This window comes from Nycticebus coucang, chromosome 15, assembly GCF_027406575.1.
Source record: "Nycticebus coucang isolate mNycCou1 chromosome 15, mNycCou1.pri, whole genome shotgun sequence".
Lineage (NCBI taxonomy): Eukaryota > Metazoa > Chordata > Mammalia > Primates > Lorisidae > Nycticebus > Nycticebus coucang.
In genome coordinates this window covers 2,769,788-2,784,935 of record NC_069794.1, presented here as the reverse complement: position 1 = coordinate 2,784,935, position 15,148 = coordinate 2,769,788, and the positions used below count along the sequence as shown (strand labels likewise).

Sequence of the window (15,148 nt, the reverse complement as noted above, 5' to 3'; positions counted from 1 at the left end):
GGCAGGACCCCCCTCCCTGCCCCTCGGCACCCAGGACAGCTCTCCCTCAGCTTCTAAGGGCGAGACGAGAGGCTGGCGTGGAGAGTCACAGTGGCCTGGCCTTGGGGTGGCTCAGCCTGTCCGGAAGGCCAGCCCTGTGGGATCTCCACTCCTCCAGCCACACTGAGAACCCCCCTGTGGGCAGTTTCTATTTCCCTTCCCAGAAGGTTTTCTTGTTGCAAAGGTGATGCCCGACAAGCACCAAGAGCCTTTTTCTGTACGCCTGTCTTCTCATTTACTGCCTCCTTCCTGGTAGGTCTCCCTGGGGACCGAGGAGAGCCCGGGGACACAGGCGTCCCTGGCCCCGTGGGCATGAAAGGAGTCTCTGGTGACAGAGGAGAGGCCGGGCTGCCTGGCGAGCGGGGCCATCCGGGAAGCCCAGGATTCAAGGGGATGGTCGGGATGCCTGGCACCCCTGGGCTGAAAGGCAAGTGTGCGGCGTGACCAGGGAGCCACTGGTCGGGTGTCGGGGTGAGGCAGGCTGGCTGGGGACAGCTCCGTGGGGCATCTCCCTGGGCCACCAGGGTGCAGCTCAGTTTGCTGCTCACCCAGGAGGGGTGGTGACACCGTGTACACACGTGTGGGACCTATGTGCCTCAAAAACACACTTCATTGCTCCACCAAGAGAGACTATTCCTGCTGGGAAACAGCGTGTCTCTGTACAGGGACACTTGTGGAGAGGCCCACTCAGGAGGCTGGACTCAGCTGTGTGGTGGGTACAGACCAAAGCAAAACAGAAACACCCGGGCACTGGGCGGGGTTTTGTGCACAAACTAGAGGCGGCGCCCTCGGCCGTGAATGTGGCTGGAGGGTATTGTTCTGTTTCCCACTTGCCTGTCATATTCCCACTCTGGGGGCCGTGTCCACACTGCCCTCCTGCCCCCTGTCCCTCTCTAGCTGTCCAGTGGGGCCCACGCCCCTCTGTCACCTTCAGATTTCTCTCCTGGTCTTCCTGCCTGACCTCTGTGTGTTTCCTTTATGTCCAGTTGGAAGACAGCAGAGGCCATCAGATAAGGTCACTTGCAGATGGTGTCCCTGGAAATCCTGTTTCACCTTCAGAATCTTAGCATCTTCTCAAGCCACGCCCTGCCGAGATAGATGGGGCCGGGCGAGTGCAGTGCCTCCCGTGTGTGACTCACACTTCACCAGCACTTTTCTCTTTCCTCTGAAGGAGACAGAGGCTCCCCTGGGATGGATGGTTTCCAAGGCATGCCTGGACTCAAAGGAAGATCTGGGTTTCCAGGAAGCAAAGGGGAGCCTGGATTTTTTGGAGTTCCCGGTCTGAAGGGTCTGGCTGGCGAGCCAGGTATTAAAGGTATGCCCTCCCGGGGTCTCCATGTGGGGTCAACAGCTGTTTTTGTGGCTGGTGAGCCAAGTGTTAAAGGTATGTGGGGTCGACAACCACTTCCATGGCACATCAACACTGCTCAGAACAGATCCTGAAGAATCCAGCAATCCAGGAGACCCCAAACTGGAAGCTGCTATACATATTAAAAAACAAATCAACAAACCAAACCTCAAAGGCTTCATCCCCGTTCTAATACACTGGCAGTGTTATGGGGGAATAGTATCCAAAAGGAACTCTTGAGCATAGAAATGATTAAAGCCGTTAAGAATTAGATGTGTCATAGAAACCATATTGCACTGTGACTAAGCCGCTGTAAGCATAAAGGGGGGGCAGGTGACAGGCAGGCAAATTTCGAGAGAAGGGAGCCACCCGGCTTGGGAGGACACAGCATTCTGGGGCAGGGGGAGCTAAGACCACGCCAGAGAGATCATTACCCGGGAAGGAGGCAGGTCCCACACCCTGACGTGGGCAGGTAGCCGGACACCCAGAACGTGGGCACCTTGTTCACTGAGCTCAGTACTAACAGGCCACGTTCTTCTGTTCAGACACCTGCACACAGGATGTGCAGACCCTCACACACTGCAGGGGATGTAAAATGGTGCAGCCAGTGAGGAAATGCATGAGGGTCTCCCTGTCTCCACATCATCGACACACTCGCTATTAGTAATGATGTTTCTAGAATCCAAACTGCAACAAAAAAATAGCCAGGCATTGTGGCGGGCGCCTGTAGTCTCAGCTACTCAGGAGGCTGAGGCAAGAGAATCGCCTAAGCCCAAGAACTGGAGGTTGCTGTGAGCTGTGACGCCACGGCACTCTACCGTGGGCAATAAAGTGAGACTCTGTCTCTTAAAGAAAAAAAATTAAACCTAGAGCTACCCAGAAATTCTACTCCTAAGTGACGGTAATTGAAAACACATCCAGAGAAAACTGTGCAGGGGTGGTCACAGTGGCATTATTCATTATAGCCCAAACGGAGACAGCCAGAAGTGTGAGGTGGCCATAGGAGGTGTGTTCAGCAGTAAGGGAACAGGGTGCATGTGGGTGTGCGCCGCTGGGCATGAGCCTTGAGAACATCAGAGCACGTGTGTCTGAATCCATTCACACGGAATATCCAGAGTGGGCTCATCTACAGAGATAAGAAAGTAAATTAGCAGCTTCCTGGGACTGAGAGGGGAGGGTGCTTGGTAGTGACTGTTGAAAGGTCAGGGTTTCATTTTCTGTGATAAAAATGTTCTAACGTTAGAACATGGTGGTGGTGCCTGCACAGCCCTGTGAACACACTAAACTCCGTTCAGGTGAGTCGTACGGTGCATGGCTTATACACCAACCAAGCTGTTTAAAAAAGAACCTAATTACTTCCAGAGAGTTACAGATTTTACATATTTTCGGCAAAATAGAAATTGCAATCTAGGGCACTGATCTTATTCAAGATTTTTACACGCACTTGTTTTCAGTGCGTGTAAAACAAAACACGATATTTTAAAATTAAACTAAATGTAATCGCCCGCCGTGGCGCATCATTTTCTCTCCAGCTCCACTGTACGTTTTCCTGGAGCCTCCCCAGTGTAGGGTAATCTAATAGGCCCCTGTCCCAACACTGGGCCCCAGGCTCTCCAAGGACAAGATGGATTTATGGTATTGAGCCCCTTGAAATTCAGCCCAGCACTAAATACTGCATAAATGCTTGAGGAATGGAGCTAAATTCCTTCCATTTGGCCACATACCACTTAATCCTCCAATCAGGGCAAATTCCAGAGCAGCCTCGGCCCCCAGAACCTACCACATAGTCTCCGACCAGTATGCAGCCTCCGGGCCCTCAGGAGCACACCAGAGCACTCCCTGCCACATTCTGCCAGCTGGTGACGGTCACCTCTCCACTCTGGTTGCCCCTTGGAATCCAGGCGTTCACCAGCAGGCCTCATGGAAGAACGGTGCTGAGCTGGCCTCGCCTCACTTCAGCCTCCTGCTGTGATCATGTCTGATCCCTGTCTCATTAGGGCTCACATGAAAAATAACACCCTGGAGGAGGGGCAGGTGCCATGTGAAGACCATGCTGGCCGTGATGGTTCCCTCCCTGCCTCTCCTGGCCGGCATTCCTGGGAGGGTGCAGGCTCGAAGGCTTGTGGCAGAGGCCAAGAGGCTTTCTCCACCCGTGCTCTCCCAGGTGGCCTGGAGCCCACAGGAAATGACAGCATCTGTTCCTTTCCAGGCAGCCGAGGGGACCCCGGCCCCCAAGGACCACCTCCCATCATCTTGCCAGGAATGAAAGACATAAAAGGGGAGAAAGGAGATGAAGGGCCCATGGGGCTGAAAGGCTACCTGGGTGTGAAAGGTGAGAGTCTGGCCTCTGAGCCCCTGCTCTGCACCCCTGCCACTCTCCAGAGACGCCCCTGCACTTTGCCAGTCTTGACTTAGGTTTCTGGTCTCTGAGCACGCTGGCATCTCCACAGTGGGCCTCACAGTTCTCCTCTAAAGCCAGAGTACCTTTGCTTTCGTTTTCTAAGGTTTATGGACTTGGACCTGCAAAATGCAAACGGACTGAGACATTGAAAATATGGGGAGGGGAGGGGCTATAGCCTCACCAGCATCACACACCTGGGTCTCCCCACAGGTCTCCAAGGAATGCCGGGGATCCCTGGGCTGTCAGGAATCCCGGGACTACCCGGGAGGCCCGGCTACATCAAAGGAGCCAAAGGTGATATCGGAGTCCCTGGCGTGCCCGGTCTGCCAGGATTGCCTGGGCTGAGTGGCCCCCCTGGAATTATAGGGTTCCCAGGGTTCACAGGAAGCCGGGTGAGTGGGTTGTTTGCTGAACTTGTTCTCGCGAGCTCCTCTTCCCTTTGCTCTTGGCGAAAGCCCTTTGGTCCGGCATTTACTGGGGTGAGAGTGACAGGCAACAGGTTCAGAGTCAGCCTTTCAGGCTGTCCTGGGTCCACGGAGCAGTCTGAGGACATGCCGGGCCTGCACCACACCTGGCGGTCGGAATGCCCACCTGGCTGTTCTTGGCCCTCTTGTGGGTGGGTGTTGAACGAATCATGGTGTCTGCATTTTCTCAAGGGGGCCTGGAGAGAACAAAACCTGAATTTGTCACATGCATGAATCCCAGTGCGGACACAGGTCAGGCAGCAACTGACTTGTTCCTTCACACGGCAGATGTGTTTTTAGCACTTCCTGTGGCCGAGGCTCTATCGCGATGGTAACAGTGGTGAGCCCTGACTCAGGGTCGGGCTCTGCCCTCACCACACCTGCAGGATGGCTGCTCGCATCTGTACTGAGTGCAGTGTAGACTGTGTGTGATGTGACACAGAGCGCCCCGCAGACCGCGCTTCATGGAATTCTGCTTCGTACCTTCATTTGAAAGCCTCATTCCCATGCAGCCCTCAAAGCTGTCATTTCTGCCACCTGCAGTGGGGAAGATAGAAGGTCTAGCCACCTTGGTGTGACCTGTGGTGACAGGTTCTGGTGTCTGTCTGTCAGGCCCACCCAGGGGCACCGAGCTCTCCAGGAGTCTGCCTCTCATAGCTCCCTAAGTCTGCGGCTGTGGGTATCCCTGTCAGTCTATGTGCAGCTGGTGAGGTCACTTAAAAAGAGGACACGTGGGCGGTACCCGTAGCTCAGTGATTAGAGTTCTAGCCACATGTAACAAGGCTGGCAGGTTTGAACCTGGCCAGAGCCAGCTGAAAACAACAATGACAAGTGCAACAAAAAAATAGCTGGGCAATGTGGCGGGCACCTGTAGTTCCAGCTACTTGGGAGGCTGAGGCAATAGAATCGCTTAAGCCCAAGAGTTGGAGGTTGCTGTGAGCTATGATGCCACAGCATTCTACCCAGGGCGACATAGTGAGACTCTGTCTCAAGAAAAAAAAAAAGGACACGTATGTCCACCAAAAGTCATGTATGATGATGTTCACAGCACCTTTATTCATAAAAAGCATAAAACTGGAAAACAGCCAAATGCCCACAAACAGGAAAAGGAATAAACAGACACATTATGTTCACACAATGGACTCATACTCAGCAATAAAATGAGGTTACTGATAAATTCAACAACAATCTGACTAAATTTAACAGACTTTTAAGTTGAACAAAATAAAGCAGAAACAGAAAAGTACATAAGATATGATTCCATTTATGTCAAGTCCAAGAACTGACAAAATCGTTTGATGGAGGTGTCAGGGAGTAGCCCCTCTGCAGGTCACCAACGAGGAACTTTATAGGAGGCTGGAAATGTTCTGGCTTTATCTGGGGAGCACGTAAGTAGCACTTCACTGAGCTGTGCCTTTACAATTGGTGCGTTTTACCGTGTAAGTTATGCCTCGATACATTTTGAGAAAGAAAAACAGATCATATCTAAACAAGGATGCCACCCATGGGCATCGTGCCTCAGGCTCCCAGAAAAGTGGCTGTGTGAATGGTTCAGAGCTCAAGTGTAGTCCCGCCTGGGCGTTGATGCTGCAGTACTGAGATTCCTGGGTCAAGGCCAACGTGGAGATCACTGGCACCAAGACAGATCAGAACCCTCACTCTCCTTCTGGGGAGGAGGCCACTTGAGAGAGGAAACTTGGTTTCTGTGGAGTCACCGACTGACCCAGACATCATCCCAGTCTGTTAGCAGCCAACATTGTTCTAGAGCAGCCTCCCTCTCCCACAGATGACAGTGCACTGCCGGGGTCTGTTTTATGACCTAGAGGACAAACTCTGCAGTCTGGCACCCAGGTTGATGTCCTGGTCCTGCTACTCGCTGGCTGAGCGGCATTAAGCAAATTCCTGACCCTCTCAGAGCCTTGGCCCCCATCTGGCACAGGGGAGTGCCTCTGTCACGGGGTTGACATGGGCTTAGATAAGCTGTGAAGGGGGATCCCGTACGATGCCTGCCTAACGCCTGCAGAGTCATCGCCGCCACCATCGTGGTCTGCTCTACACCCCTGCTCAATGCCACGCGTTCCGTGTTTGTCACCTTGCAGTTCGATAAGAACAAACAAGCAGACCACCCACCCCACTGCACTGATGAGCTTTAGGCATCACAAGATGACAAGATCAGAGTAGTGAAGTAAATACGCTTACTCCACTAACGTCTTCTGAGACGGTTTCCTGTTTGACTTGCAGGGTGAGAAGGGTGCTCTGGGGAGAGCAGGCCTTTACGGCGAAGTCGGTGCCACTGGTGATTTCGGTGAGTGTTGCCCTCACGGGGACAGCCAGGTGTCCCCAGCTCAGCCCGGCCCTGAGGGCGGTGGGCCCTGCAAGTACCGCTGGTTATCTCAAAGCACCTTACTCTTGTTGAGACTTTAACACAATAGAAGTTTCCTAACTAACCACCTCCCTGTGAGAAGACTGGTTCCTCACCATCTTTTTTGCATGGCACAGGTGATATTGGGGACACTGTGGACTTACCGGGGCGGCCAGGCCTGAAGGGGGAACGCGGCAGTGCTGGAACATCAGGTGTGTGGTTTTCCCTTTCTCCGGCTCAGCCCCAGCCCCAGGGCTGGGCTGTGTGTGTCAGGTTTTGTGACCACCGCAGAGAACCTTCCAGAGAAGGGCTAAAGTCTTCAAGCCCAATGTGCAAGAAAGACTGTCATTTTTAATTCAATGAAACCTGAAGATAAAGTCAGGAAATCCCTGTCTCTCTGCAGCTGGACGGGAGTGAGTTAGGACAGCACATCAGGGCAGAAGAGTAACCAGGGACAGGGGGCATCTGGCCACCGTGGGCTGCCCAGCCCTGGCTGTGGAGGGGGGTGGGATAGCGCAGCGTCTAACGCCTCTTTTCTGAGCATCACTGCAGTTCAAACTCTAACTTCACCTGTAGGGACAGCCCAAGGGGCTCGTTATAGTCGTGCCTTTCTGGGGGACAGGGTGGACCCCACACTGCTCATTTTGCCTGGAGCTCATGTCCTTCAGGGGTGGTCCTGGTGGGGGGGACAGTCATCCAGTAGGTGTGAAGCCCCAGATAACATGATGTCTGTGGTTACAGGTCCAAAGGGATTCTTTGGAGAGAAGGGGACAGAGGGTGACATCGGCTTTCCTGGGATAACAGGCATGCCTGGAGTTCAAGGCCCTCCGGGACAGAAAGGACAGACAGGTAAACATCTGCGACCCACAGTCTTGCCTACGTGGGGAGCCTCCCAGGCCCCACAGGCATGCCTGTTCCCTGTATACTCCCACCTCTCAGACTGGGACGCTCACTCCTGTGGACCACTCGCTCCCCAGGCCGGCTGGGGGCACCTGAGCACTGAGCTGGGGGCACAGGAACTGAGGAGAAGTGTCCCTGTGGCCTTTGTCACGCCTTTGAATGTGCAGCTGTCCACATAGAGGCCTGAGCTGCTGGAGGAAGTGAACTGTGGGCAGGCTCAGGCTCCGGGCAGCTGCCTTGTTCTGCACCCAGCACCTCAGGCTCTGAGGTGTCTATGTGGACAACAGGAGAGAAATTTAAAAACACACAGTATTTTCCCTTTGACAAGGCTGCCCAAATTCTGTGGAACTTGAATGTGGGGGTCCAAGGGCACAGCAGTCCCAGCTGAAGGAGAGCTCTAATCTCCCCAGACTCGGTGCTCAGGCCCTCAGCCCCTCCCATAGCACACCTGCCCCTCCAGCCCCACCCAGGGCAGGTGTGCAATCCCCTCCACGCTGCCCAGGGTTCATGTGCGTTTCCCCCTACCCTCAGGCTTCCCAGGGCTGACAGGGCTGCAGGGGCCGCAAGGAGAGCCCGGCCAGATCGGACTGCCTGGCAGCAAGGGTGACGATGGCTGGTCCGGGGCACCCGGCCTACCAGGTGAGGTGGCACAGAGCGCACGGCCTCCCCGGGGAACTTAAACAGGGACACGGGCGGGTGGCTGTGGCAAGCATGCCCCCACAGTTTGCAATCGTCCCAGGCCATCAGGAAAGAGACAGGTTTATCCATAACAAAACACAGCATTTTGCCTCCCAGAAAGGTGCCTGAAAGCTCCTGGCAAGGCCGCAGGGTCCACTCGTGGTCCCTGCTTGGGAAGCATAGGCCAGATAAGGGACAGCCTGAGAGTGTATCATTCTGCTGCAGATTCCCCTGCTGCCCATGAAGCAGGCCCTGGGGAGCCCCCGCAGGCTTCTGAGCCAAGGGGGCCTCTTCACTCTTCACCTCCACACTCTGGCTGAGCTGCCACCCTCTCGCTGGCCCTACGTTATTGTCCGTCCTCAGAAATCTAGAAGAAATGGAAATAACCTCAGGCTGTTTGTTCCAAGCGCAGTTTTCACAAACCAAATGTCTACCAGTGACCAGGTGTCAGGAGGAGGCGCCAGCGGGTCACCTCCCAGGCCCCTTCTGGCTCTAGCAAGTCTGTAAAAAGGATTCTGTGAAAACTTCATTGAAGCACAGAGTAGCACGAGATCAGCTGACATGTCCCGTAAATTCGTATGCAGGTTAACACCCCCTTTGTCAGGGCTCAGCAGAATTGTGTGGGTGACAGTCCTACATGTGCAATAACCAGAAGTGACGCCTCACAGGTTTCCCCGGAGGCCGAGGGATTGGCGGGTTACACGGCTTGCCAGGCACCAAGGGCTCTCCAGGATCCCCAGGTACTCTGCAGCTGCCCCAGCCTTGGGGGAGCGGGGGGCTGGGGAGGCTGCCGGGTTTGCCATCCCAGACTACAGAGGAGCTCATCAACCACCGGGTAGTCATCCCAGGGCACTACCCTGGGGGTCCCTGGGGAGGAGGGTCTGTATACCCAGGGGGCTTCCCTGGGGGTCCCTGGGGGGAGGGTGTGCATCTCCAAGGGACTGGCTGCACTGGGGCTGGGGGGAGGTCTGCATACCTGAGGGGCTGCCCTGGGGGCTATGGTTCTGAAGACAGCTAAAATGTAACCCAAAAGTCCATTCCTTGGAATCAAAATTGGTATTGAATTGACCCATCACGGCTTGTGGAGAGAATGAAGCTGGTGCTTTTTCAGCAGCACTGTGGAGACATTTGGGATGCACTAAAGGCTCCCCTGCCCAGGGTGGCATTTGTCATCCTTGTTTCATGAGCATGAGGAAGACTCTGCCTGGCCTAGGCAATTCTCAGAGTTGAGAAGGGACAGCTCTGGCCGCCCCAGGGTTCTGGAGGTCAGAGACTGGAGATTTGGAGAGATCAGGGTGGAACCCTGGGCTTTAGTGACAAGAAAACTGTGGCCCATAGCTGGCACAGCCATGCTGTGGGAGGGCTCATCCCACTGTATCCTCACAGGGCAGGAACAGCACTGCTGTCTCTTTTCACAAGGACTCAAATCCCATCATGGGGGCCCCACCCTCATGGCCTCTTCGGAACCTGATTGCCTCCCAGAGTCCCCACCTCCAAGTGCTGTCACATTAGCCTTAGGGCTTCAACTTACAGATTTGGGAGGTGACATGCTTCAGTCTGTGGCAATGACACACCAGTTTTTTGTTCCATGGAAAAATTAAGTGGCATATTTTAATAGCATTCGTTTTGCTGCTTTTATTAACTATTCTAGCACTTCTTTTTCTCTGGAGAAGGGATATAAAGTCCCATTATTTCTGAAATCCGGTGACAGAATAAGATTGTCACCATTGCCCTCTCTGGGATGTCACACTGCCATCAGATGGCGACGGAGTCTTCCAAAGGAAGCATCACCCTCCCTGCAGGGAGGGGCTCCAACTCTGCCCTCCCCAAGAAGCTGAGGTAGCACTGGGGGCACCAGGGAGCCCTCAGCAGATTCTTCAAAACTTCTTTAAGTTCAGTTCTTTTCATCCTAAATCTTAATATCCTTGTGTTTTCATTTAATTTTTTAGTTTATCTATTGGACTAATAGAATAATACTTGAAGGACAGAGGGCAATGAGGGAGGGGTTATTTTATTATTGATTATGTCTTTTTTTTTAAAGATAACTAATTCTTCTCTTTTCAATTTATAAACGTTATTCATGTTCAGTGAAGAAAAATTTTTTCAAATACATTGAAACAAGAGTAAATAAACACCCAAATCCTGTAGGTATTAGAATGTATTCTTTGTAGATACTTTATGTAACCAAATAGTTGCATGTCTACAGGTGGATCTGTGTGTGCATACATTCCACATAAATTCACACAACCACATACCCCTTGACGTTTAATTCCATTTTCAAGGGGTAAGTGGCTGTGATTGTCAGATCATTGTCAAAGATATTAAATATTGGTTTGCGTCTAAAACCCAATGAAGGCGTCCCATCTAGGGCTGTCTCCCAAAAGTGAAAAGGGCTGGGTGGAGTACATGAATCCGAACCCTCTTATGGGCCACAATTTTCTTGTCACTAATGCCCAGGGTTCCACCCTAATCTCTCTAAATCTCAGACCAGCCTTGCAGGGCAGGAAAACATTGAACCCACCTGCTGTTTCAACTCTTCACAGGTGCTGACATCTATGGAGACCCTGGTTTCCCAGGCTCTGCTGGGGACAGAGGTGACCCAGGAGAGCCCAACACCCTCCCAGGCCCTGTGGGAGCCCCAGGACAGAAAGGGGAACAAGGAGCTCCAGGTAAGCCCCACAGCAGAGCAGGTGACACGTGAGTGGAACCAGAGCCCACAGAGGCCGCCCCCCCCCCCGCCCCCAGGGCCTATGCCACTGATAGAGGCGCTGGGGAGCTGCCTTCTCCAGAGAGCACTCATCGTGGAGCCTCTGGGCAGGTCTTCTGTCATGTTGTTTATGCTCTGCCCTGCAATCTCTTTCATCCCCTCGTGTTGGGGGGCTTTGGCCACTCATCCCTCTTGATAGAAGATAAGCTTCCGGCCTGGAGATCCTGTCGGGTCCCCCATGTGCCTCTGGCACAGGTCTGGCCATGGCAATGCTCTGAGTAGCAAATGCACAGCTAAGTGAACACACTAAGCCCCCGAGTAGAGCCAGGCTGGGACCCAGACATGGGGAGGAAAGGATGCGAGCCGTGCCTTCCTGCTTCCCAGCCTCCCCGCTCCCCACCCAAGGTGGGCTCAAGTCTAAATGAAGCTGGAAACGTTCCTATGAGGAAGTAGAAACTAGAAGCTTATCCCGTTATGAGCTCACAGCCAGGCCTGCTCCTAGCAATCCCCCTCACATCTGTCCTGGGGCCCGCCTGTCCTGAGGCAGGTATGGTTCAGGCACTGGTGCCAGCAGCACCTTGGTCTCCACACCCGTGACAGCAGCTCCCAGGCTTCTGGGCACTGCCTAAGCTGTCCGGATCCAATCCCCACTGAGGCTGGACAGGACCCCACAGAAGGTGAAGTCTCTACCGAGGTCAGCAGCCCAACCTCTGCTGGGTGCAGGGTGTCCCCTGGCTCACAGATAACCTCTGATTCTCTAGGACACAGCTCTTCCCTCTTCCCTCATAAATAGCTGCAGACTCCAGAATTCCTGGCATCAGTACGCCATAGCACTGATCTGAAGACCAGGGAAAGAGGAGGGGGCCTGGCAATGGGAGCCTTACTGTGTGTTCCAGGAGTCTGAACAGTGCTCAACATAGCCCTAGCAAGGGCGAGGATCCAGGGCCAGTTAATAGCACAAGCCCCAGTCAGGATTGAGGATCCAGGGCCAGTTAATAGCATAAGCCCCAGTCAGGATTGAGGATCCAGGGCCAGTTAATAGCATAAGCCCCAGTCAGGACTGAGGATCCAGGGCCAGTTAATAGCACAAGCCCCAGTCAGGATTGAGGATCCAGGGCCAGTTAATAGCACAAGCCCCAGTCAGGACTGAGGATCCAGGGCCAGTTAATAGCACAAGCCCCAGTCAGGATTGAGGATCCAGGGCCAGTTAATAGCACAAGCCCCAGTCAGGAATGAGGATCGTGGAGCAGAACACTAACACAAGCCTCAGCCAGCGGTGAGGACCTGGAGTAATACACCAGCATAATCTCCAGTTAAGGGTGATGATCTAGGAACAGTTCACTAGCAGAAACCCCTTTCAGGACGGAGGACCTAGGGTCAATCCACTAGTACAAACCCCAGTCAGGGGTGAAGATCTGGGGTCAATCTTCCACCATAAGCCTCCCGAGAGCCCAGCAGTAAACTTGGCTGTGCCCATGACCTTTAAGGAAGACGCCTTTTGGGTTCTCACTCTTCCTCTCACACATGTCCTGTGATCATCACGTGGTCCTGGCCATGGTAGTGACCCTCTGGGCTTTGCCTGTGAAATGCACTTGTGGGTATTAGAGGATCCCACGAGGTAGTACAGGCACAGCTCCTGCACACAGTAGGCCTGAAAAGTCCTCAAAGATGCATTTCCTCCAGAGGGTCATGTTCACCAGTCTGCAATCTGAAAGGGGTCTGGGAACACAGCAATGGGGAGGATGTGGCCAGCAGATGTGCAGAGGAGACCCAGCACCAGGCAGGGATGGAGGGGGCTGAGCTGGGTTCCCACCAGTGCAAGCAGATATAGGCTCAGAGAGCACAGGCTGTCTGCATTTGTGGGGCAGCAAGGTTGATACCCTAGGGTAGGTTACAATTCCCATCCCCAAGGAAATTTCCTGTTTATCCCTCAGCAAAGTGCTTGTCGTAGGGAGGCTCAGTGCACATCTGGTCGGGGCGAGCACTGTGCGGTTATAGCACAACTTATGACCATAACTGAAAGACTCACCATTAGCCCAGAACACCCGACCCTGCCCACACTTTGCCTAGCACATGTATCAAACTCTTCTTCCCAGAACACCCAAGCCCGTCGTCAGCAATCCTGCCCATACTCTGCCCAGCATGTGTATCAAACTCTCCTTGAGCCTGCCATGAGCTCGCCACCCACCCCGGAGACCTGGGCTGCCCTCCTGGTTCCACACTCACTCGGCCTCCTGTCTCGGTTCAGGGCCCTCGTTCCCCACCCTAACCCTGCGGGGTGGCCCAGGGAGCAGGCCCTGCAGCCCAGAGAAGATATTGCATCATGCCCAGTGTGTTGTCAAGGCCTCTGGCTGGTGCTAAGGGGAAACGAACATTCTGTGATGGCGTCCACAGGCCGCAGTGTCACCCGGCACACACACTCTGAGATCCTGGAAATAATTTGATCTATTGTCAGCCTTTGCACAACCTTCCTCTCAGACACAGCAGCTGGTATTCACAGCCTCACCAAGGTCTGCAGCTGACACTCGTGGCCATTCCTCAGCCTCCTTCAGGGTTTCATTTCAGTCCCTAGGAAGGCGTGTGGCCCCACTGAGGAGACACCGTTGTTTTCATCCTGATGCCAGCAGACTGACTCGTGTTGGCTGAATGTTCTCATGAACAGAGTCCTGGTCGCTGGAGTCAGTTATGTTTCTGTGGGAATCTGGGCAGTCTGGGGATGCCAGGGGATCATCTGAGTCCAGAGTCTCCGCCGTTGTGCCCTGACACTGGCCATCTGCTTCTGTTCCTTGGTGACAGCCGTTAAGAGTGAAGTGGCTCGTGTGGTGTCATCCTGGCTCACAGAGCAGGTGCAGGCTCACCAGCCCTGCGGGGCCAATAAACCCACTTGCTTGTTCTCTGTGACTTGGGAGGCTGGAGCACCTGCCCTGTGTTTCTCCCTCCTGCTGGGAAATGTGCATGGGCGGAATCTGTCCCCCGGGAGGGACCAGGATCTTCCAGTCAGAGACTCTCTTCGCGTTCCTGATGACACAGATTAGTCCTGAAGCCACAGGGGAAAGGCAGGAGACGACTGCTGCACCGTCTGATCTTTGCCATCCTGTCGTGTCGTATGGGCCGGCTCTTCCCCATCACCACGCCGTGCCCTCCCTGGACACTGGGACTTCCTGACGACTTGTAGGATTCTGGTTCTAACCTCGGTCCTGGACTTGCAGGAAAAACAGCAGACTGAGAGTAGGAAGAAGAGAACAGAAACTCCTCCCCTGGACATCTGCTGTGCTCAGTCCTACCCCGCATCCCCCGCCGGGCACACAAAACCCCTCACATCCTGGTGCTTGTTGTCAGGGATTTTGCCGCTTAGAGTTCCCCTGTGCTGTGTGCCAGGTGCTGCCTGGCATTCCCAAGCACCAGGCGGGAGTGATGAGTGAATGCCAGTGAACCAGGTGCCTCGGAACAGAGACGAGCAGAGAACAAAGCAGTCTGCCTGTCACTGACGAGGGTGCTGGGATCAGATGCTGCCGGGACCCACCCTGCATGTCCCCAGGAGCCTGGTGTCCCCGGGGACTTCAGGACATGACCACTATGCATAGTGAGAACCAAGTATCCAAGTTGAAGGCTTTGGCACTAACAGGGCACAGACCTCAGGGAAACGGCCGTGTGAAGAAACCTGTGGGAATCCCCCTCCTCCCGTGCTGTGGGCCCAGGTGTCCTGAAGCAAGAAGGCAGGGCGCCGCCTTGCTGGGTCTCAGCTGGGATGCAGCCGTTTTCACCTTGCTGGGTCTCAGCTGGGATGCAGCCGTTTTCACCTTGCTGGGTCTCAGCTGGGATGCAGCTGTTTTGTGTCTCTGTACAAGTCCAAGAGCACCAGTGTGCGTTGGGGGGTCACAGAGTTTTTGTGAGTGAGCTGATGGGGAAGCAGAACCACGAGTGACGGGCTCAGCTCCATAGTAGCTGGGATGTGAGGTACAGAAAGTCAGCTCAGGGAGGGTCGACGCTGTCGGTGCTGCCCACACACCTTGCTCTGTGGCCTCTGTCCATCCCCTCTGCTCATGGAGCCAGCCACGGCTGCAGGACAGAGCTGAGCAGGTCATGGCCAGGCTTCGGCTGAGGCCCCTCAGCCTGGCCAGGCAGTGCCCTGAGCAAGGAGAAGGCCCAGAACAGATCCCAGGGAGGGCCCAGGCGGGGGTGAGGGAGTGCAAGGGGGAAGGCCCCAGGCTCTTGGCAGGGTCCTGCAGTCTCACCTGGGGAGCCCCAC

General features: G+C 54.4%; 1 protein-coding gene across 1 annotated transcript in view; it reads left to right on the top strand.

The window, feature by feature from the left end:
* Positions 1-15,148, top strand: part of COL4A2 (collagen type IV alpha 2 chain) — a 170,209-nt gene that overhangs the window by 147,421 nt on the left and 7,640 nt on the right. The window contains exons 31-40 of the mRNA XM_053563521.1: positions 296-466; positions 1,211-1,354; positions 3,597-3,719; positions 3,999-4,180; positions 6,494-6,557; positions 6,752-6,826; positions 7,356-7,463; positions 8,046-8,153; positions 8,861-8,932; positions 10,736-10,861. Coding sequence (XP_053419496.1) covers positions 296-466; positions 1,211-1,354; positions 3,597-3,719; positions 3,999-4,180; positions 6,494-6,557; positions 6,752-6,826; positions 7,356-7,463; positions 8,046-8,153; positions 8,861-8,932; positions 10,736-10,861 — 1,173 coding nt within the window. The remainder of the gene's footprint in view (positions 1-295; positions 467-1,210; positions 1,355-3,596; positions 3,720-3,998; positions 4,181-6,493; positions 6,558-6,751; positions 6,827-7,355; positions 7,464-8,045; positions 8,154-8,860; positions 8,933-10,735; positions 10,862-15,148) is intronic.